This window comes from Simochromis diagramma, unplaced genomic scaffold, assembly GCF_900408965.1.
Source record: "Simochromis diagramma unplaced genomic scaffold, fSimDia1.1 OVJJ01000343.1, whole genome shotgun sequence".
Taxonomy (NCBI): domain Eukaryota; kingdom Metazoa; phylum Chordata; class Actinopteri; order Cichliformes; family Cichlidae; genus Simochromis; species Simochromis diagramma.
In genome coordinates, this window is record NW_024386831.1 from 5,902,054 (window position 1) to 5,924,829 (window position 22,776).

General features: G+C 38.5%; 3 protein-coding genes across 9 annotated transcripts; 1 reads left to right on the forward strand and 2 right to left on the reverse strand.

Moving 5' to 3' along the window:
- The first annotated feature begins 29 nt into the window (after positions 1-29).
- Positions 30-6,093, forward strand: parp9 (poly(ADP-ribose) polymerase family member 9). 3 transcript variants are annotated; one of them, XM_040027665.1, is made up of 9 exons: positions 30-143; positions 693-729; positions 1,443-2,338; positions 2,541-2,759; positions 3,335-3,550; positions 3,769-3,829; positions 4,339-4,823; positions 4,961-5,120; positions 5,210-6,093. In XM_040027665.1, the coding sequence occupies exons 3-9, from the start codon at positions 1,448-1,450 to the stop codon at positions 5,503-5,505; spliced, it is 2,328 nt and encodes a 775-aa protein (XP_039883599.1). In that variant the 5' UTR covers positions 30-143; positions 693-729; positions 1,443-1,447; the 3' UTR covers positions 5,506-6,093. The 3 variants fall into 3 exon arrangements, with proteins under 3 accessions (XP_039883599.1, XP_039883598.1, XP_039883600.1); XM_040027664.1 differs by lacking the exon at positions 693-729 and having other exon boundaries at positions 38-143; XM_040027666.1 differs by lacking the exon at positions 693-729 and having other exon boundaries at positions 40-143; positions 1,433-2,338.
- LOC120730984 (fas apoptotic inhibitory molecule 1-like) lies at positions 6,089-13,307 on the reverse strand. Of its 4 annotated transcripts, none has more exons than XM_040027671.1 (5): positions 13,192-13,307; positions 11,348-11,478; positions 10,979-11,207; positions 9,216-9,265; positions 6,089-8,795 (listed from the first exon to the last, which is right to left on the reverse strand). In XM_040027671.1, the coding sequence occupies exons 2-5, from the start codon at positions 11,459-11,461 to the stop codon at positions 8,646-8,648; spliced, it is 543 nt and encodes a 180-aa protein (XP_039883605.1). In that variant the 5' UTR covers positions 11,462-11,478; positions 13,192-13,307; the 3' UTR covers positions 6,089-8,645. The 4 variants fall into 4 exon arrangements, with proteins under 4 accessions (XP_039883605.1, XP_039883604.1, XP_039883606.1 ...); XM_040027670.1 differs by having other exon boundaries at positions 11,348-11,481; XM_040027672.1 differs by lacking the exon at positions 13,192-13,307 and adding an exon at positions 13,055-13,121 and having other exon boundaries at positions 11,348-11,481.
- Positions 13,308-16,214: 2,907 nt separating this feature from the next.
- cxcr2 (chemokine (C-X-C motif) receptor 2) lies at positions 16,215-19,312 on the reverse strand. Of its 2 annotated transcripts, none has more exons than XM_040027668.1 (2): positions 19,135-19,312; positions 16,215-18,854 (listed from the first exon to the last, which is right to left on the reverse strand). In XM_040027668.1, the coding sequence occupies exons 1-2, from the start codon at positions 19,207-19,209 to the stop codon at positions 17,805-17,807; spliced, it is 1,125 nt and encodes a 374-aa protein (XP_039883602.1). In that variant the 5' UTR covers positions 19,210-19,312; the 3' UTR covers positions 16,215-17,804. The 2 variants fall into 2 exon arrangements, with proteins under 2 accessions (XP_039883602.1, XP_039883601.1); XM_040027667.1 differs by having other exon boundaries at positions 16,215-18,857.
- Between the last annotated feature and the right edge of the window lie 3,464 nt (positions 19,313-22,776).

Genomic DNA, 22,776 nt, shown 5'->3' on the forward strand with positions numbered 1-22,776 from the left:
GTGCAGCTACAGAGAAAGGGCTGAAAAACACCTTTTTACACTTGGCTGCAGTCCACGGAGGCAGTTTGGAGACGTCCGCGCCCTCTTTTCATTCTTTCGCTTTCTCCTTCACTTCGGTACTTTCCAGCTGAAAGTGTGCGACGGTGAGTATCTGGCTTCTGCGCAATAAACCTCTCTATTCGTTTAAACTAAAACCTATGTTTTATCTAAAGCTACACAAATGTGTGTGTTGTTCATGGATTAGGTTTCCAGTCACCAGCAAAAGCAACTTTCGTTGACTGGTTGCGTGTTATGTTGCTCGCTTTTCAATGTATAAAAAGGACGCAGAAACGTCAAATGTTTGACAGTTTCTTCATTTATACTGGTCTACCCGGTAAAAGAAAGTTCTGAATAACGTTAGATTAGCAAGCTATGATTTTTATCTCTCTGCGACGCAGTGCACAAGTAGTGAGTGAACTGCAACAGACCCCAACAAAACAAAACCTTATACAATGCTGACTTAGTTTTGTTTTCTCTACGTAAATTGTACAAATGTAACATGTTATGAAAATATATAAAGTTGTTTAGTACGGAGTCAAGCGGTGTTCAAGCACACGGAAAATTGTCCCGACGTTGTTGTTTGTGGAGCAGGTAAATTATTTCTGAGTGGCCTAAAAGTGTCCGTTGTTTGTCTCTGTCTCCCTCTGCTGCAGTGACGATAGAACAGAAATTCACACGGAATTTTACTGGGTAGGTCACCTGTAACCACGTGAGCCGCATAAACTTATTCTCCAATGCCAAACAGGCTATTTTAGACTTGATAACACCACAAAAATATAGAATACATTATTTAATATTCATATTATCATTATTATTATCCACAAAACCTGCAGTGGGTGGGATCCTAGTTGTTGCATTTTCAGTGCAAATTAAAGTTACCACAGGCCGCAGACAGTGAACAGATCGCTTGACTGCATTGTTGTAATCTCTATAAAATCAGCAATAATTAACAATACTTTGATTTGCTAATAAACTCTATAATGCTCTAGTTTGATATTGAATGACATCCTTTATGTAAACACTGCCACTCAACAGTGGGTGTCACTTAGAATTGCCTTTTTAAAAGCAAATTTGAATATTCTAATATAACATGAAATAGATCAGAAATTTTCTAAATATAATAATTAAATAAACAAACTTTAAGTATATAGCACCTTTCATAAACAAATTTAATACCTGGTTTACGAGATAACACAGCAAAGAAAAATCAGTTATTGATTGTGTTTTACTTGTACATGTTTTTTAGATAGTCTGCTCAAATATATATCTTAGCTACATATTAGCTAAAATGCTTTCATGATTTATTACTTACTAAAAAGGCAAACAGAAAACAGCAACAAACTCTGTTTTAGGTGTGATGCTTCTGTCATTCTTTGATTCACTGACAGTCTTATTCTTTTCAGGAACCATGGATTATAAATCAGATATTGCTCTTCGTGAATCTTCACTCAACATTGTAAAACAAAGTGGACATGCTCTGAGTGATATCCTCTACAGCAGATTTGGATGTGTGGCCACCTTCGAAGGTGTGGATTTTGAGAGCGATGCGAGCTTTGGACAGCAGAAGAGGCAGACTGTTGCCCGAGAGAAGAGATTTTCTGTCAAGCTGCGTGCAGGTGTTGAGGTGTCCGTGTGGAAGGCTGATCTCACCAGTTTCCCAGTAGAGGCTGTTGTCAATGCTGCCAACTCCAATCTTCATCATGGTGGTGGCCTTGCTCAAGCCCTATGTGAAGCTGGTGGTACTCAAATCCAAATGGAGAGTGACAATTACAAATTCAAATACGGTTCCTTACCAACAGGAGAAGCAATTGTCACTAATGCTGGGTCGCTGCCATGCAGGAAGATAATTCATGCTGTTGGTCCACAGCTCTCATACAACCCCCTCTATTCTGAAGTTTCTCGTGCTGAACCATTGTTGAAAATAACCATCACGAATATTCTTCAGAAAGCTACAGAATATAATCTGGACAGTGTTGCCATTCCTGCTATAAGCTCTGGATTGTTCAATTACCCCCTGTCAGACTGTGCAAAAACTATAGTGTCAACTGTGAAAGACTACTATGAAAGATTTCCCCATCGACAACTTCCTACTAAGATCTTCTTTGTAAACAACGATGAGCCAACAGTCACAGAAATGTACATGGCCTGCCGTCACATCCTAAGTCCCAACCAATCTAACCCAAGTTTGTCATACAGCCAAGCAGCAGAAAGGAACACCAGGAGTGCTGCCAAAACAGCAAACATCCAGATTGGGAACGTTCTTATAACCCTGAAGAGTGATAAAATTGAGGATCAGAAGGTAAAGTCTTGTACTGTTTCTCAATTGCTATTTTTATTAAACAGCAAGTTAGCTTGTTCTTCACATTTGTTTTTGCTTGTTTTTGTTTACTTTTGTGTGCACATTAAGTTACAGTAGTGTATTTTTATGGCCACTGCTTTTACATTGTGTATTTTCTTGTTCAATTTGTTTTCATATAATAATTGTTCTTGTATCCTCTCAGACAGATGTCATTGTAAACACAGCATCATCTGACAGAAACCTGAAAATGGGTCAGATCTCAAATGCTTTGCTGAGCAAAGCAGGCGACAGAATGCAGGATGAAATACTAAAGGCTCCTTCTGGGCAACAAGTTGTCATTACAAGAGCGTACAAACTACGGTGTAAGGAGGTGTTTCACACTTTCTGCAGTTTCCATAATCAACAAACAGCAGCACAAAAGGTAGATTATAACATGAAATCTTGTGTATCATTTTCATAAAAGTCAAATGCTGATATATAGACTATATGGGCAAAAGTACTGGAACTACACGTTACACACAGGAAGATAATTTCATAAACTGAGTTGTGGCAATGGTGGCATGCTATGACAGAATTATGTTTAACTGAGCTCTTTAGAATAACCCATTTTTTCACAAATGTTTGTAAAAGCAGACTAAATAGCTAGGTGCTTGATTTTGTAGACCTGTGGTAATAGAACTGAATTGAACATCTAAATTCAGATTAAAAGTTTTGGCATAATACTTCTGTCCATATAGTGTAATATAGTCATTGTGTGATACATTCCAAACTGTAAGGACTTTCATTTGGTTTATATTTGTAACTCTAAACAAAAAGCATACAATATAATATGACAATTATTTTAAAATACAGTTTAATCCTTGGAAACACTTTCGAACCAAAAGATCATAATATATTTTTCTGAAAAATCATGATAAAATTAAAAAAGATGCTTTTTTTTGGACTATAATAAGAGCTTGGATTTTCTTTCTCTATTCTCTTATTATTTCATTGCAGTCCCTTTCTGATTCAGTACGGGAATGTTTATGGATGGCAGTTACAAATGGCCACAACTCAATCTCCTTTCCTGCCATCGGAACTGGACACCTCGGGTTTCCTAAACAAGAAGCTGCATACATAATGTTAGAGGCAGTGGCTGACTTTGCCCAAACAGTTCAAAGAAAGATGGATGTTTACTTTGTCATATTTCCTTCTGACCGTGACACATTTCAGGTTGTATTTTGCATATTCTGTCAAGATTTTAGAATTTTAAGTAACTATCACTGTAATAGATACATATCTGTAATTTGTTGTGGTGGGAAGCACTGTTGTACCTCCTGGAAACTGTTGACTAGGTTTGTTTGGCAGTGTTGCAAGTGCAAGTCATGTCATTATTGTTTTGTTAGATTTTTTTTTAAAATAATATATTTTTAATTACTTTTTCTTTAAAGGCTTTTGAGGGACAAATGAAATCTCTCCAGCACAAAATCTCCAACTCCAGCTTCAGACAAGGTAAAACGGTGAAGCAGTGCTGCTCCATTAGAACATTAAAAAACAATACATCAGCATTTTTGTTTTCTTTTTAGATTATTTTCAGTACCTTTGTAATGAGCATTTTTATTACTGATCTAAGTGTTGGTTTGTTTTGATCAAAGTCCCTATATTCAGTTAATTAACTACCTGTAAAACCATAGCAAGTTAAAAAGTTAAAACTAATTTTAAAAAGTATTTTGTTTCAACAGTGTACATTTTGTCTTTTAAAGATATTTAATGCTGTTTTGCTAATGAATACATTCACCCTGTAAGAAAGGTGTCAAGAAGATATAAGCATAAAAACATGAAAGAAATAAGAAAGCTTGGTTGTTCATCACTGATTGTTGTTATGGTGTTTTCTGTAAAATCCAGCAAAACTAATGTAGAAAAGTAAATGCATGGAGGGATGGTTATAATTTTATTAATCCCATTCAAATATAATTAAAATAATAGTAGCAGTGATTTTTCTCTTTTGTGTTCTCCACCAGGATTTGATAACAAAGAAGACTTTAGATTCAACAAAGCTCCAACTCCACAGATCAGTTTGAGAAGTCCTTATAAAGAATCACTACATGAGGCTGAAAAATGGCTTGATCATCTTCTCTTCAGGCCCTCTCGCTCTGTGGTTATCTACAACAACTTCATCCAGCACCTCAGTGAGAAGGAATACCTGCAGCTCTCTCGTCTAACCAGAAAGGGTGTTAAGTTTGAGGAGTTTTTGTCCAAGGGTCACGCCTGCCTAACAGTAGATGGGGATTCGGCTGAGGATGTTGTGGGAGCTGCGTTGCAGGTGGAGGCCATGCTCTCCACTGTCCAGGAGGAGTTTGCCAGAGAGGAAAAGGATGAAATGTGCAAGTTGTTAGCTGAAGTGCCTCGTGAAAGAGAAAGAAAGACAAAAACAGTGGACAACTCAAGCTGGGAGTTCAAAGAAAGAATATCTGATTTTAGAAATCTTGGTCTGTGGATATTAAAGGTAAATTATGTTTCATAAAATGTTCCTCAACTTTTCGTGGGTTACTATTAAGCTTAGGGATTTGGTTGCTTATTAGTTTCTTCCTCTATATAAATAAGCCTTGTGCCTTATTTCAAAATGAAATGTTTTATTTTTAGGTGGACAAAGTGGAGAACTTAAACTTGAAGAAGCTGTTTGACCTCAAGAAAAACCAGCTGGGGTGCTCCTCCTCTGAGAAAATGTTTCAGCGCATACCTGCACAGTTCTGTGAGATGGTTAGCCAGATTGGTTTCCATGCAGAGTGTGCACCACCTGAAGGTATGCTAACATTTTATATATCAAAGCTACAGATAATATCATAAAAACACACCTAGTAACAAAAGATATTTATCCCTGTCTGGATCTAGACCCAAAATATGGAGAAGGCATCTACTTTGCTGGGACAGTGAAGGAGGCCATGGATGTTTGGAAGGAGGAAAAGAATAAGTATTTGTACTTTGTGGAGGCTGACGTGCTGAGAGGGGACTCCACAGAGGGTCAGCGAGGTCTCATTCTGCCACCTGCTAAAGGGACAGATCCACAAGTTAGGTATGACAGTGTGAGTGGAGTGTCTGACATCTCTGTCATATTTAGCAGTTATCAAGCCCTTCCCCGGTACATCATCACCTGTGAGAAAAAACAAGCTCAAGGATATCCAAAATGAGCATATTTACTGTTAGAAAAAAAGAAATGTTTGTATCAGTTATAGACTCGATATAATGGATATTAGTAGCAAAATATGAAGGAATGACTGGGCTTATTTTTCTCATAATGTATTGCTGAGTAATGGCAGCAGCAAGTTATCGAAATCTATTTTATCATAGCACTGCTGCAAGGAGTAGAACCAATCATATGTTAATAAATCAAGATTAAGCTTAATAATGTGCGTTTTATATCAACAACACTGTAGTTTTTAGATTGAAAGGGTTCATTTGTTTAGTGGCATCTTGTGACTTCATAAATTTAGACATGATTATAACAGCAAATACCACAATAAATATGAAAAGACTTTATTCTAGCTTTGCTTGTCCATAAAATAATGGTGGTGGTGGTGAACTCCATGATGAATGGGAGAATGAGTCATAATGGACATGAGTAGTTACAGTTTTCCTGCGTTGATGTCAAAATAAAATGTAAAATTGTTGTTTGTTTGAGGAATCTGGACTTATTTTATGTTTTGTTTTTATATTTTTGTTGTAACAACATTTACTGAAATATGGAAAAACAACTATTAAACACAGCAAAGCTTCAAGTGTGTCCAGATTTTTTTTTTTTACTTAAAGCTCAACAACAAAACCTGATCAACTACACAAATTTAATAAAATAAAATACAATTTAAACAACTTGCAAAATGAAATACATGTATAAACATTATTCCTGTATACACGACACATGAAAAACAGAGTGAGAAGGTAATCATAACTATACAATGTCACAGTCTACTGAGCATGAAAGATATTCACCTTTGACCCTTGAAACAGTTTGACAGGAAAAACAAATAGTGTGTCCGTTTCACGAAGCTTTCAGCTGCATTTCAGTTCAGTTTCACAGACATCAGCAGATGAAGTTTGCTAAGTTGGCCAGATTTACTACATGGGGCAAAACGGCATGTGAGCTCAAAGGTGTGGTTAACTTTACCAATGATTTACAAAATGTATGCTGTATCCAACACACACACACAGTCAGCTCATTTTAATATCAAGCACAAAAATAACAATTGGAAACATTTCATGTTTTATTCTGGATTAAATATTATCAGGATTAGCAATAAATTGTGTTGCAAACATTAGTAAATCAATTTGTGAGCTTTAAGAATTCTCTGTATATTTTGCACCTAGAAAAAGGAACTCATAGAAATATATGCAGCAGGGTCAAAAATCTCAGTTCAAAATCTCCTACATGCCATGTTGTCACTGCGCTCTCTTTCTAAATACCAACAGTACTTTCTTTAATGCCTAAACCCAGTTTGGATTGGCTCAGTGTTTGAGTAAATCTGGGTTCCAATTTCTAACAGTGAGGATGTACTCGCACACATCATGGCTGTCGCCTCGTCACCACTGCACTGATCGCCTGCACTCACCCTTAACAGTGTGGGCTCAGAGTGTGCATCAGTGTGTGTTTACAGTGACGTTCATGATTTTATGCATCCAGTTTCATTTTAAAGTGCTGACACTTCATCCTCTCATATGCCTTATAGATTTGTGAAGTGCTGAACACAGTGATTTTCACACAGGCAGCTGTCATTGAACAACTGCCGGAGTTACATGTAAGTACTTGTGCACGATTAGTGATCACATAACATGCACATGTTGAGTCCAACTGAACCTGGACTGGAGCAGTTCATGTAACCCTGCCGGGGTGGAGCATGCAGCAGTCTGGTCAAACAAACTGGAAAATGGGAAACAAACATACTCGGGCATGGCACAGCTTTCTTAGTGTGAGTACAGCCTTAGTGAACGTCTCTTACCAAACATTTGTTTCACATACACTGGAAAAATCTTCAATCTTTGATAACCATGATTTTATTAAAATATTTTTAGCTCAAATTCTGTATTATCCATAGACTGCATGTATAAGATGGACATAGCTTCCATACTGGTAAAATGAAGCAAATGCCTTAACCTGCATTCTTTCTAATAGCCAGCAGGGGGCGACTTCTGTACTTGTAGTTAGCAGGAAAAAAAACTCAACAGATTTCAGTGGAAAAGGAGCCGTCTGTCATTTGAGCTGTGACCTCGGTAAACACTTCATTAATTAATCAGTGGTATCAATCACTACATTTACATCATATCTAATACATGACGTTCAGAAAGACGATAACGGGGGCAATGACCGATCGACCCCGCTTCTGTGACATCTGGTTTAAAAACCCTAAGAGGGTCACAGTGGACAGCTGAAGGGTCCAAAAATGTGGCTTTGACAAATGTGGGTGACATCACAGTGGCTTTGTCCATCATAAACTCTATGATACTACCGCATGAATTGACAGCACAACACAGTCACAGATCTTTCTAAAGAGAACAGAACGTCTTTAAAGTATGTTTGGACATCAGTGAGTGATTGCAGCTGTGTAAATGATTTATGCCTAAGTGGAAACTGAGAACAACGCACCCTGTAAATATTCTGACACATCAACAGCAGGCCGTTGGAAGCTAATCACTTCATATCAACAGAATTAACCAATGGAAACACAAAGCATGTAACAGGCCAACACCAGAACAGGAACCAGTCCACTGCTACATTCAAGGAATAAAGTTACCCTGTTGTTGAACCTCCCACTCCACAACATTTGAAAATACAAGAAAGCTAGCACAAAGGTAAGAGAGAATGAGGTGAGGGTTTACTGGGACAGCTCACTGGTAACGCTTGGCTGTGTGATACAGTACTTCTTCAAAAGCAGCTGCTCGTGTTAAAACCCTGGCTGAGAGAGAATAATGTGGCACATCTGGACTCCCGTGTTGATGATATTACTGAGATTAATAGTGTTAATATGATTATAAAGACCAGTGTACACATCAAATATCCAGTGTGAACATTTGGAGACAGTAAATGCTTGTTTCTGGCATTAGTAGCTGCCCTCGGTCTTCTAAAACTGCTCAAACTTAGCTTTTGTCTTCAGCTATGCTATTTACAGGACAGCTTTCACCAGTATATATATGGCTAATATACTCCGCACACTACAGCAGCAATGCATTGTTTCTCTCAGTTGGTCCCTGACTTTATCAGCTTTAAATCACCTCGCGCGCTCACTCGGCGTCACAGATACAAAACCAGATCTCTGCTGTCATCCAGGCGCAGTCACGCTCACTCCGTGCATTCAGCGATCTCCGTGCCGTCCACGAGCAGCGTGTGAATGATCCCGTCTCGTCTCTTCCCGCTGCTCACAGCTTTCACGCAGCAGTTGTGGTCTCCGAGTGTGAAGTGCGTCTCTGTGCCGTCGTCCACGAACTCACCCTGCAGGCGCAAATCGCAAAAGCGTGAACTAAGAAAGGAAGCGTCCTGTTCCAAACGAAAATAATGATCCAATATGATATCCCAAAAGAAAACAATGCACCGCACCACACAAGCATCCAATCAATTTATATTCAAAGGCAATGAGCAGATAAAACAACAACCAGGAATACACAAACAATCATCAGTAAACAACTTATGGTTTTACAATTGTAGTTAACCAAATTTTAATACACAAAACAAGTACACACAGCCTAATCCTTAATGTGAATGCCTCCCATCAACATAAGCACTCTTTAATTAATCTATGATTTATACCACCTCTCTTGCAGGGTCCCCGGGTCACAGACCCCTAGTGGTCTGTTACTAAGGGAACTGCTGCTCTAATAACAACCTGTATTATGTCACTCGTGTTTTACTTACTGCAGTCTCAATATTTTGTCCGTTACACCAAACATCCATGGTGTCTTTCTCTGAAAGTAAAAAGACAGATTTTTTAAAATTAATATTTACCAGATAAGCAATTAAAAAAAATGTAAGTAAACTGGCCAACACACAGCTGCTGAGCCAGTGAGAGCAGGTTAGTGACTAGCTTTAACTTTAGGTGTAATGTTGCTGGGTGCTGGGATGAGAAAGTTTATCTGACTGTCTTGTGGTTTCCAGTCCTAGTCTGACTCATATCTATTCTGCGTATTTAATCACTTGTAGGTGGTTTCTGCAAATAAGAGCCAGATTTATGGTCTGCACCAGCATAGAATTCTCCGCTTGACATTATAAAACCACAGCTGACATTTGTTAAAGAGCCACAGCATTAACTTTGTGACTGAAAGGCGATGCAACGTCTGATCTGAGCAACGCCCTTGTTTGCCTTAATCTTTATCTGCATTCATCTGCTCTCTGCAGTGAAACACTAAACAGAACTAATAAAGTTCCTTTCACTGAAGGCAGGGAAGAGAAAAGACTTCAGACCTGCAGGACCACATGAGTCTATGCACAGACTGAGTTATAAAGACAAGAAAAATGGAAAATGCCTCCAATGGCAGAACACTGGCTGCTACATACTGAGTAAATGAGTAATTACACACAATTACAGCCTATTAGCGTTCGTTTCACAGAGATATTATCTTGGTGCTAATCTAATATACTGTTCATGCTGTATATTATTCCAAAGAGTTGCTGAGCTCTGTTTGGCTACTATAAATCAAGTCTTTGTTTGTTTCTGTTTCTCAACAAGAACCAAATTCAGGCTGCTCAGTTACAGCAAAAATCACAACCACAGTTATCTTGATCAACATCAGGGTAATGAATATTTAACATGATAACCTGACTTTTAATAAAAGTTGTATTTACTGTGTCTTGCCAGAATCCTTTGAACAAAGTGTTTCTGGATTAATTTACATTTTCCTGTCTGTCTCAGTCTACATGCCAAAGCATTCTTAGGCATGATACTTAACCCCAAGTTGCTCTTCGATGTGCTCATCAGAGTGTGACTGTTAGATGGAAAGCACTTAGGTGTAGAAGTGCTTGTATGAATGTGTGTGAATAGTTGAACAAGACATGCTGGATAAAGCATAGTACAAAATGTACTACATACAGTGAAAGACAAACCACAGAGATTGTTTTTAATATAAAGTTTAGTTTAATATTTCCATTCTTTCCCAGCTGGGATATCTCTGTTACAAATGCAGACAATGCACAGTGGTTATTTGCGACATGTGCTTTCAAGGCAGTTTGCCACTTGATCCACTGTAAGCAGTAGAATTATATGAAGGATTAACTCGCCCAGATCACAGACACGGCTGTATATGGTCCAAGCTTAGAGTAGTTAAGGAGCTTAGGCTCAGCTACTGCATAATATTAGAGGGTGGCTGTGAAGAGGCATAAATCACACTGTGCTAAATATCAGGTCTATATCTATCCTGACTGACTATGTAGATGAATTAAAGCTTTATGTATCTTAGATATATATTTGTATTTTATAACCTATTAAAGCTATAAAATAAGTTGCATCTTTTCTCCTATGAGATCATGTTTTGGGTTGTTGGGAGGGGTTTTTTGCATAATTTTTGCAGAATCTTGAATATAGAGCTTTTCTGTATGAATAAAAAAATCATAATTATAAGCTGTCACAGTAACAGAAGTAAAAGGACAAGAGCTGAATGATACAAACACTGAGAGGAGCTCACCCAGGACCACTCTGCAGTCAATGCCGTCTAAGTTGAGCAACCAGGTGCTGGTGACCTTTGACCTGTTCTCCATGTACTTCTTCAGGCTCTTCCCGTTGATCTCCAGGGTGTACTCATAGGCAAAGCCACTGACTGCATCTATATTGATGGTGGCTTTGGTGTCTGAACTGCCCACGCTGAAAGTTTCCTTCCCCACCAGTTTGAACATCCAGTCCCGTCTCAGGACCTCCTGGAGCATAAATCAGAAAATCACAGGAGCTGATGAGGCTGACCTCAGAAACACTCAAATAAACTCAAATAAATTAATAAATAAGATTAGTCCAGCAAAACACGTCCAGTGTTTCCCCGGCTAACAGTATGACTGCACACCTTTCCATCCACGTAGATGACCCTCTTTCCGGTGGTGGTCCCGTGTTCAAACTCGATTCTGTGAACTCCATCACTCAGCGCCACCTCCCACACTCCAGCGAGATCATTAGACATCGTGAGTCCTTCAGAACCTGCTGGAGAACCAAACTACAGCGTGAACCGAAACCAAGGGCAGCTAATACCCTGTGCTAACCTCAGCTGCTATTAGAGAAATGAAAGCTAACAATGCTCGTATCTCTGCGGCTCTTAGCCCGCCGGCACGAATCCCCCCCGGCTACTTCATTACAGCAACTACAGCTACGACGTTAGAGTATTAATAACAAGTTATAACTGTGACAGAAACACGGCTAAAGAGCGCAGCTACAATCTTACTCTTTGTGGCATCTAAACTTCCGGTTTCGGGAGTGTTCTTTCAAAGTAAAAGTGGAAAAACGGGTGTCAAACCTCAAAGAGAATCAGAATCAGAATACTTTATTAAACCTTGAGGAAATTGTGTGGTTATAGTTGCTCGAAGAAGGAAGAACAGTAACTGTCTAAACTAAATTAAATAATTTAATATATTATAAAGTTATAAAATAGAATTACTCCCAGTTTAAAACACAAATTAAATATATATGCTTGAAATTGTACTGTAAACTGTGTTGTTCACACTGCACAGGTTGTGCAGATATTAAGGATGTGCAGCTACTGCAGTGTGTACTGAGGATTAGATCGAAGAGCCCACTTCTAGCCCTTTTCAGAGTGTGATTACAGCTGTGAATTACAGATAAGCTATTAATAAGTCATTGATTACTTTCTTCTTATAATAATTATTATTGTGACTAGTATTATAAAATGAAAAAATGAAATTCCTGGAAAATAACACTATAACTCTATCTAGACACATTATATAACTTATTATATTAAGGTTATTTCTCGTAAGAGACTTTTTCTACCTCAGGCTCGTCATCAACTGTTCTCTAAAAGGAGTGCTTATTAAATAAGAAACACAATTCAACAAAATAATGTACACTTTTGTGCTGTCTGGACAGCTATTTAAAGGGGAGTGATATAAGAGATATCACTGAGGTGTTTTTCACACCTGAAGCTCTGGTCGCGTCTATCGTGTTCAGTGTGTACGCACCGTTACAGTTTCAGCTTTTTTTATTTAATTTCTTTTAATGGTGGTTTTGGTTAATGTTTAACACAGTGAAAAATCTTTCCTTGAAATGTTTCTTTAATATAAGTTATTATGCCATGTTAATAGCCTCGCCCATCTGATGTCACATGCACAAGGAGCAGAAAAATATTATAATGAATATTTAAACTATTAAATTGGTTGGTAAGAGAAAAAATTTAAAATAAAATTGGGGAAAACTGTGTTAAACTGCCTTCACATTGAAACACTTACTAACGCTGTTGTTTTTAAGTATTTAAAGACCCTTAACTGCGATTGTTAACCACTTTAACCAGCACACATAAAAAAATCAGCATTCACGCACTTATATTTTTTAATTTACAGCTTGACGCAATTTCTGATTTCACAGTAATATGAGAAAATTTTATCATATGGGTCATATGATTGTTGGATTTTTCTCTGTATCTATTATTATAGGATATACTGTACAATATAAAGCACCTTGGGGCGACTGTTGTTGTGATTTGGCGCTATATAAATAAAATTGAATTGAACGTAGTTTTATTTTGAAAATAAAGCGGAAGTCTTACTCCAATAGTAACGCACTCTGCTGCAGGCTTGATCACAATTTGTGGCTCTGGCCGCTAACGTTATCTTCTGCGCTGTGAAAGCATGACCTCAAACGCTATCTGGTGGAATACGATCCACCATTACAGCTCCATGTTACCTGCCCGGTCCTGAGATGCTCCCTGCAGCTCCGCGGCGCGTAAAAATGGCCCAGCAACCACTTTAACGCAGTTTTTCCACAGCTCCTGCGGACAACCAACAGATGAGCTGCGGCTATGCTGTTACTATGGTAACATGGAATCGGCCTACGCGCAGGCTTCTCCCCGCCCACTCCGGAAATAGCAGTGCAGGTACCAGATGTGTTTAGATTGTAGGATTGTAGGAGCAAAAGTTAACGACATATTATATATCGTTCAAGACTTTATTTCCACGTAAACAGACCTGGAAATAAAGTCTGTCATGCAAAAATAGAGTTTGTACAATTATAGCAAACATAAAATTCAAGAGTCCGAACTTTTGTAATTTCTTTAAGGATCTTCAGCAGTAGTTCTCCAGGGTTCTTCTGAAGGACATTCAGAGCTCTTTCTTTGTCTCTGCCTTTGGTTCTGTTCTCTGTAACGATGATCTTTTCTGCTTCAATAACGTAGAGGCCCAGGCTCTGGTTAAGCCCATCCATGAAAACACTACTGAATTGGCAGTGTGTTTTCTTTATTTCTTAAGATCATCGGCTTCACTTACTGCACCTAACTGAGACACACTGCACACCATGCTGAGGTATGCCAAAGATTCAGCTAATAGCTCTTTAGGACTTTATTGGTGCAAAAATGCTATTTTATGTCTGTTGAACTGTGATATCTTTGGCATTTTTTTATAGATTCAGATAAAGAAATGGGCAAAGTATGTATTTTTCTGACAACCTGCTAGTAACAATGTACCTAAATGTTATTTAAAATCTCCGATCTCCAGCAAATAACTTTGAAAGACCAACATCAACTACTGAGCACTGTAAAAAAAAATGATAAGAAAGTCTGGCTTCTTGGGAATAAAATATAAAGAAACAACTGGTGGCTCAAGATTTTTGCACAATACTTGGTATAACACATGAAAAGAAGGTTGGATTTTATAGTCGGACAAAAGTTCTGTTGTTTGTTTGTTTTTTGATGCAAATGGTTAATCACCAGATAAAATTATTATTTTTATTTATTTGTTTATTTCTATTTATTTATTTATTAAAAACACTGCATTGCAACAACTCTCACAGTGAACACATACCTCCATCTTCCTTTTAGCTTCTTTTTCTTGTATATCTCATTATTTTGTTTGTTTTGTATTCCTGACATTATTTGCATTTTTTCAGCTTTTCTTTTTAGTTAAAATATAGATATATAATTATATATATAGCACATCAAAAATATATAAGACAAAGCACATCAGCGTGTCCTGGAAACAAGGCCACCCGTGAAGGACAGCTCACATATCAATACACTAGAAATAGCCCAGTAGTTAATAGTTAATAGTTAATATTTTAGCACAACATTCTGGGGATCTGGTACTCCTCCCCTCAGACATTTGACCTGCAGGGGGGCAAAACGCTGATGAGCTTTTGTGTGTTGATTTGTGCAGCAAATGTTTTTATTTCTAGTATTAACATAGTGGAATAAAATGCAATGATGTTTTGTTTGTATTTTGTTTTGCTTTCAAACAAGTTGTGTGGGATTCAGAGCATCAGTGTGTTTTCTGTGATTAGCGTACACCTGTGTTTTGAAGTGACTGTTTTCATGGTGTTTTTGACTATGTTGCAGAGGCTGACTAAAAACAAAAATGTCACGCAATATCGATTTAAAATTATTACGCAGATAAGCAAAAATAAATTCCTCTGAATATGGAAACGATGCCTCACCACTGTCATGAAAAATGTCCTAATATGGGACATCCTCCTTCTCCTTTTTCATTCTGCTTCTCTGTGACTAAGGTCACAACTGTGCAGCCTGTGTGTGTGCGTGGGTGTGTTCTTGTGGTAATTCCTTTTACCACAAAGTATATTCAGCTCCAGCTCCAGATTTATGCTTTTTGTGCAGTCTTGCCTCTGTGCATCACCACAGGGTGTTTTAAGTCTAACAAAAAATCAAGATATGATTGAAGTTAATTTAATAGTTTTACTAAAATGATTGTATTAAGTATTGTGCAATTTTTACCCCCCCACAGACACACACAAACACACACGTCATCTTTAGAGGCTCAAACAACTTTATTTTTTTAATCCTTGGATTAAAACCCTTTGCTAACAATGAGGGCCTGAAGTCTAGAACATGCATGTCACCAAATGCTGTATTAATTGTCTTGAGATTAAAATATGCAACTTCCTCCCATTCTGCCTTTTACTGCAGCCACTTTCAGTTCCTGCTTATCTGCGTTAACCTCTAGTGTCATGATGATCCACACATTTGTTATTAGGAAGTGTTTTTTCTGTGTAAGTCCAGGGGCAAATGCATCTGTTCTGTTAACTAAAGGAAGCGTTGCTTACATCTAAGAGCTCTGAAAGTGAGGAAGCACCTGTAAGAGCTGGTTGAACTCTTGAACCTAAGCTTTGTTCATTTTTTTCTGTTTTTATTTCTTAACCTTCATGTGCAAGTCTTTTGTCAAAATATTCCCAGTAATTTAATTCCAGCAGGATATTTGATGCACTGCTGCCCTCACATGCATTTTAGTTACTTTTAGTTAATTATTAGGCTGTTCAGGGGTTAAAGTTGGCAGTGCTGAATGCTGTTGATCATCTCAAAATACAGCTCCATCTCCTAGAAGAAAAGCCTTACAGCTGGTGGGCCTGCTCCACATGTTTTTGGAAAAGGTGCTTTGAAACCATCACTTGTGTGTTTACATGTGATTGATTCTGTTACAAAACTCCAACAGAGTGGAGACTGTAGTGGGGGCGTTAAATCTGAGATCTGCAATAAAGTTTCATTTTGAAATCTGCCTCTTCGAGGAAGATCTCTATCTTTAGGAATTTTCAAAAAGATTTTCTGCCACAGTGCTGAACTTTCCTTTGTAATATACTCAAATGTCGATTTAGTCACTTTATTAGGTTGTGCAAAAGATGATTGTTCGGGTAAAAATACCTCTTAGACAGCTTGTTCATTCATCAAGACGCAGAACCGGAAACAGGGAAATGGCCAGACTACCACAAAGTGTGAGACGACGTTTATTTGAGTTTAGCTGCAGACGGAATTTGACAAATATGCTTGAATAGAAACAAATCTGGATATACCACATTTTCCTAAACACATATTTAGTAGTAACACAAGAATAAGCTTGCATAATGGAGACATTTAATTTTGAAGCACAGTGCGGTGCACATATATCATGCAGTTTTAATTTTGAAGCAACACTTTGCAGACTCATTCGCACATCACTTCACAACTTCAAGTAAAAAACAGAGTCAAAGAAACACACATTGGTTTGAACATGCAAGAAACAGCTTCTTGGACAAAACAGCGTCTTAGCACTGATTACAACACAAACTATCAGTTTCTACAGAGTTTCTGTTACTTAAATGAAACCTTTTCATCAAAGAAACAAACACAACTTGTTTTTGAAACAGACGGCAGATTTCACCACTGCTTCTTCCTGTGTGAAAGATAATATCAGACTGAGACTTTTTTTCTCCACTACTGCGTAGAATAAGGTAAAAATATTTACTGGACAGCCTCAGAATAATGTGCACAATATCACATCAACACTGGATTTTTAAATGTTTTTTATTCTTAATGAACAAACACACTAAAGCGTCATTAGAACATGTACAGCAACAATATTTTTGTGAATGCTCAAAGCACAAAACCTGTCAAACTAAAATTTCTATACCACTTTTATGGTTTTATTAAACACTTAAAGTGATTTACAGCACAAGTTAACATGAATATCTGTGGGAGAAAGCCAGTGTGTCCAGAGGAAACCCTGGCAGACAAGGCAAGCTCCACACAGGAAGGCCCCGACTTTCTTTCTCAGAACTCTCTTGCTATATGACAGTGCTAACCATGTTATCTGATTCTCTCTTTAACTTGAACACCTGCGTTCTTTTTCTCTGAATTCTCACTGCTTAGATTCAGTAATCAATATTCGTGCTGAAATAATACTTCAAAAGTTACACCATACATTACACCACGAGACATCCAGGTGAGGCACTGAACTCACTATTTTATTTCAAATCTGGTAGCAACATTGTTACTAATGAACCAAGTTCATTTTGGGTATTGTTTGGAAATTCTAGTAATAGAATGGAATGAGTTAAACTGAGAAATACTGACCAGTTATTTAGAAAACAAAATCCTCCTGTTAACCAAAGGAAACAGCTGAACTGGCTGTGTGAAATGCTAACACCCAGAAACATCTGCATATTACTATTTTTACCACCAGATTTCATTCTACACAGATGTTTTCTCCTGTTTTCTATTTTATCTTAAGCCAAGCGATGCTGCTTTCTGCTACCTTTTCAATCTCAGCAAAAGAAAGAAAAAGACAATTCGCTCCCCCGATATCTGTTCCTGGAAATTCACACGACTTGCAAAAGCAGTTATAGAGTAAAAAAACGTGACATGTCTAGTTATTACTTTCTCTGAATTTGCTATTTAGGGGTGATGGTGTATATGTGGTTTGCATCAATGTACTTTCTGGATCTTTAGTACATTGCACTTTGAGGACATTTGACCAGTTGAAGATGCATTTTAAAAAATGACCACCACCTGAGCCTGTAAATAATCATCCATCAGGGCTTTTTTACATTGTGACTGAGGTGTTTCTGGATCTTAAGCTGCCTACACTGCCAGCAGAGCCCTTCCTGTAAGCCATCTGGAGCCTCTTGCTGATGAGGCCGTGTCTGTAAAGAGCTGAGAGCAGCTGGTTACGGAACTTCTGCCCAACAAAGGCGTACAGCACCGGATTCACTGCACAGTGCATGAAGGCCAGAATTTCGGTGACACTCAGCATGGCAATCACTGTGTAATGAGTTTCACATGTAGTCAGTTCCAGAGATCCCCCCTGTATGAGTGTGTCAATCAGTACAGTGACATTATAAGGCAGCCAGCACAGAATGAATGCCAGCACAATGGCCAAGATGACACGCATAGCTTTGTGCTTTTGTTGGTTGCGTGTGTGAAACAAAGTCACCACAGTCCAGCCATAGCAGACAGCCATGACCACCAGAGGCAGGAAGAAGCCCAGTGTATGCCGCAGAACGCGTAGAGTCACTCGCCAGTGATCGCTGCTTTCGCCAGTAACGTTTTCAAAGCAAATGGACACTCCAAATTCAGTATCTATGCTCTCCCTCTTAATCACCACAGGTAAGGACAACATTACAGCCACCAGCCACACAATACTGCAAATAACTTTGACCAACAGGTGATGGGAGGACAGGACCCGCGTAGCTCTGACAATGGCAAAGTATCTGTCCACACTGATGCATGCCAGCAGGAATACGCCACTGTATGCAGATGCCTCCTGAAAGCCTGAGAGGAGTTTGCACAGGAAGTTTCCAAAGATCCAGCCAGCATTACATTTCACAGCCCAGAACGGCAGGGTAAGACAGAAGAGCAGGTCTGCAATCGCCAGGTGCATCAGGTAGATGTCAGTGCTGGTTTTACTTTTCTTCATATTGAAAACGACAAAGACAACAACACTGTTACCTACGATGGCGAAAACAAACACGATAATGTAGACGATGGTCATCCCCATGTTGTTAAATCCAGGCACTGTTTTATTGCAAGGAGAAGATTCTTCATCCTCTTCATAACTGTAATTTAAACTGAAATTGTCCAAATTGGTGAAGACCTGCTGGGGGCAAAACATAACAATGTGTTAATACTAGGATACAGGTAGAAATAGTACAGTGCAAAGTAGATGGTGCTTATTGCAACTATTTTAGTCGGTAGTACTAAGATGAAGACAAGTTAACAATAAAGCAGCAAGTTGCAGTCATCATTGTGTCATAATATTTAGAAATAAAATTTGCAAGAAAACCATTTCTTAGTCTAGCACACATCCATAGTCCCCTTTTCTTTTGCTCACATTCACAACAAGTGCACCGATGTCAAAGATATCCACTGATTACCTCTGATCCTTTCACAGCTTGATTGGTGAGAACAAAACACTTCAAAACAAAAAGTATGAAAAGTTGTTGCTCCATCGTTTCTTTGTGATGTGCACAAGTTGAACACCTTGTCAGGAGTGTTGTTTTTGCTCAGAGATGTGGTTAAAGTCCTTGTGAAATGGTTGTGCAGAGCTGTGTTGCTGGTGCTTTATTAGCAAATTGTTCAGCTCAAGGGAAGTGGGCAAACCCACACACACTATCTGCCTGTGGCGATCTACATGAATAAGATGACAACAGGTTGTCTTCTAAACCATTTTGACAGATCTCTCAGGTAAATGTCAGACAGGAAACATTATACCAGTGAAGCACTTTATGTAAAAGTCACTTTGTCTAATTTGATCCTTTGGCAGAAAATGTAGATAATTTAAACTTTAAACTGTTTTTTTTTTCTTCTTCTTATTTATTTATTTATTTATTTATTTATAATTTGCACGTGCAAAATACATTGTCTACATTACTACAATCACCAGAGCCCCATCAGATAAGGAGCTCAGTTTCCATTTTAGTGCTGCCTTTCACTCCATGTTGCATTTAACCATCGAAGTTCAAAATTGTTCATTTGGGGGTTTTTCCCCACAAAATGGAAACTTATCATTGCCTCTGTTTTATTGTGTAACGTGTTTTTATCAGAGAAAATGCCTTGTTTGGAATTCCTTGTTAGAAGTTTCAAGCAAGGGCAAAAAAAAAACCCCTCTAAACTTAGTATTTCCTGTTTGATGCTTAGTTACCGTGTGCATGTCTGTGGCCTTGGGAATCGTCTTATTTTGCACATCTTTCACCTTTACTTCACTAGAAATTTAAGTTTTCTTCTTTCTTCTTTTCCCACACATTGGTACATGAGTATACATGTAATACTGTGAATAAGCAAAAACTGTGTAAATGTAGAACTTCTGCAATATTGCTTTATATAGATTTGCCAATTTACTAAGAATTCAGGGGGATGTCAAATGACACACAAGTTTTGCATTTGCGTGGTTGAATTTATTGAATTTTCACGTAATATGCAATCCAACCCCAGAAATAAAACCTCTAACCCAAGACTTCCTATCTTCACTTTCTGTATCCAATATGGGCAACAAAAAACAAGTTGAGCGCCTGATATAGTCCAATGAGAGTCTGTGAAGTCTTCAAATGTTTTACATCCAGAAACTCCTCTATAGATTCTGGCGCTTTATTCATCTTCATCATCATCATCATCTAAAACTTAACATTTGGAGTGTGTTTGGAGTATGTTTGGAGTATGTTTTTGATAAGTTGTCATTATACAGTATTTTTGAAATGGTGCGCTTTTTAAAATTTTGACATTTTCATCAGTAGGGGGCAGCACTTATCTGTGTTCAGAGAATAGATCATGTGCTTTCAAACTCTTAGGATAGATACTTTATTTATCCCCAAGTTGAAATTCAAACATCCGGCTGTTCCATCCAAGCACAAACATCTCTCCAGTCATAACCATAAATAAATAAACGAAAAAAATAACGTTTAAAAGGACTTGAGTCTGACATTGTCCATTATAGATTTCAGTTTGTTCAGTGGCTTTTTTCACCAGCTTGCCCAGTTGCTTAGTGTTTTTGACCATTAAGCTGGGCCCCAACACACAGCAGCATTAAAACAGAGCACTGGCCACCACAGTATGATCAAATGCATATTCAGTATCTCATCACACACCAAAGAACCTCAGCAGCTGCAAGAAGACGAGGTGGCACTGCCCCTTCTTGTGAAGAGAATCAGTACTCTTGGGCCTCTTGTCTTTCAATAGGACCCTCAGATATTTATAAGAGTACACCACCTCAGTGTCCTGCTCATGTATGGAGACTGATGATTGGAATGGCCTAGATCTTCCATTAGCCATCACTATCTCCTTGGTTTTAGCTGTATTAAGGTGGGGGCAGCTCCTACTGCACCAGTCCCTGAAGGTTTCTACAAAGTTCCCTGTTTTAAGAAAATGTGATTCTGTTCCTTTTTTGACCTTTGAATGGAACATCAAGCTGATCCACAGATACATGACTAATGAGAGACCTCTAGCCACTCAGGAGTATCACTGTTAAACAATGCTTTTGTGGTTCTTACACAAAGTGACCACATGAAACGAAAGTCGAATGAGAGTTTGAATAATAGCACTGTTATCTAGGAGGCCCATCCCACCACAGATGTTCCTCGAGTGTTCTGACATCACCACCATAGAGCTCATTCACTTGTGAATCCTCGTGACCCTTGACCACCCTTCTACCTACTCAGCACATACTAAATGTAAACGCTTCCCATAATAACCCTGCTGTGTCAATTTAAAGACTTTCTCCACCTGTAGGTCCGCATGCTGGTCTAATCAGCAGATTCTAGCCTGAAACACAGACCACAAAACCCAACAGATGCCCAGAGAAGATAGTTAAACAATCTTGCATTTACAGTGGTTAAAACTGTAAAACCTTTCAGTACATCCTTTGGCAATAGGGATATATTTTTCTGCCGTGCTCTATAGAACTTCATCTGCAAGAACTTGACATGACAACGTAGAAAACAAGGCCTCTCTTAGTTACATCAAACACTTCCAGGCATATAAACACTGAGACTGAACACAGAGAGGAGGTACAACACCAGGTGGACTGGTGTCAGAATAACAACCTGCCTGTAAATGTTCAGAAGACTAAAGAGATGGCTGTTAACTTCAGGAAGAGCTTAATGGCCCACACTCCACTGCACATCAACAGTCTGCTGTTGAGATGGTCCACAGTGTGAAGTTCCTGGGTGTGCACATATCAGATGACTCCTCCTGAAACCTGAACACCACCATCACGAAGAAAGCCCAACAACGTCTCTACTTTCTTAGGAAACTGAAGAAGGCAAGTCTTCCTCCTCCCATCCTCCCATCATTTTACCATGGAACCACTGAGAACATCTTCTCCTGCTACATCACCTTCTGGTACAGGAAATGCATTTTTGCTGAAATGAAGTTTCTGCAGCAGATAGTGAGGACAGCAGAGAGGATCATTGGAGGCCCTCTCCCATCCATCTCCCAACTCTACGACAGACACATCATCCGATGTTTGAACAGCTTAGTGAAGGACACTTTCCACCCCTCACACGCACTGTTCTCCCTCCTTCCATCTGGCAGACGGTTTTGCAACATCAGAACCGTAATGGCCAGACACTGCAAAAGCTTCTTCCCCCAAGCAGTCAGAGCTCTCGACTAACTACCACCGAAGGACTGATATACACAAAGACTTTCACAAACACCTTACAATACTCACCAAAAGACTTAAAAACAACAAAAACTTCCACAAACCCACTACAGACTGGACCTGGGAACAATATGCTTATTTGCACTCGGTCACATAGTTACACAACACACATCTAAATTATACCATATTTGCACATTTTCCATCTTGCACATGTCTTGTCTACAATATCCTGACCATAACTTGAACCTAGTATTCAATACCTACTGCACAATCCACTTCGTAGTGTCTCTGTCGTGTCTTTTTTGTATAGTTAGTATTGTATAGTTAGTAATTGTACCTTTTTATCTCCTAATTTTACCCAAATTTAGCAAGTTATTATTTATTTTTAATTCCTAGATTTAGATCTCTTTCAGATTATATATAT

What these genes read in the sequence shown, in the direction of transcription:
- LOC120730984 (XM_040027671.1), bottom strand. Translation starts at nt 11,461, where the DNA reads ATGTCTAATGATCTCGCTGGAGTGTGGGAGGTGGCGCTGAGTGATGGA. An exon ending in TCATCTACGTGGATGGAAAG is followed by an intron (nt 11,208 to 11,347) that starts GTGTGCAGTCAT and finishes TTTATGCTCCAG; the next exon opens with GAGGTCCTGAGACGGGACTG. An exon ending in GACAAAATATTGAGACTGCA is followed by an intron (nt 8,796 to 9,215) that starts GTAAGTAAAACA and finishes TTGCGCCTGCAG; the next exon opens with GGTGAGTTCGTGGACGACGG.
- parp9 (XM_040027665.1), top strand. Translation starts at nt 1,448, where the DNA reads ATGGATTATAAATCAGATATTGCTCTTCGTGAATCTTCACTCAACATT. An exon ending in ATAAAATTGAGGATCAGAAG is followed by an intron (nt 2,339 to 2,540) that starts GTAAAGTCTTGT and finishes GTATCCTCTCAG; the next exon opens with ACAGATGTCATTGTAAACAC. An exon ending in AGAGTGTGCACCACCTGAAG is followed by an intron (nt 5,121 to 5,209) that starts GTATGCTAACAT and finishes GTCTGGATCTAG; the next exon opens with ACCCAAAATATGGAGAAGGC.
- cxcr2 (XM_040027667.1), bottom strand. Translation starts at nt 19,209, where the DNA reads ATGGAGCAACAACTTTTCATACTTTTTGTTTTGAAGTGTTTTGTTCTC. An exon ending in AAGCTGTGAAAGGATCAGAG is followed by an intron (nt 18,858 to 19,134) that starts GTAATCAGTGGA and finishes TTTTGCCCCCAG; the next exon opens with CAGGTCTTCACCAATTTGGA.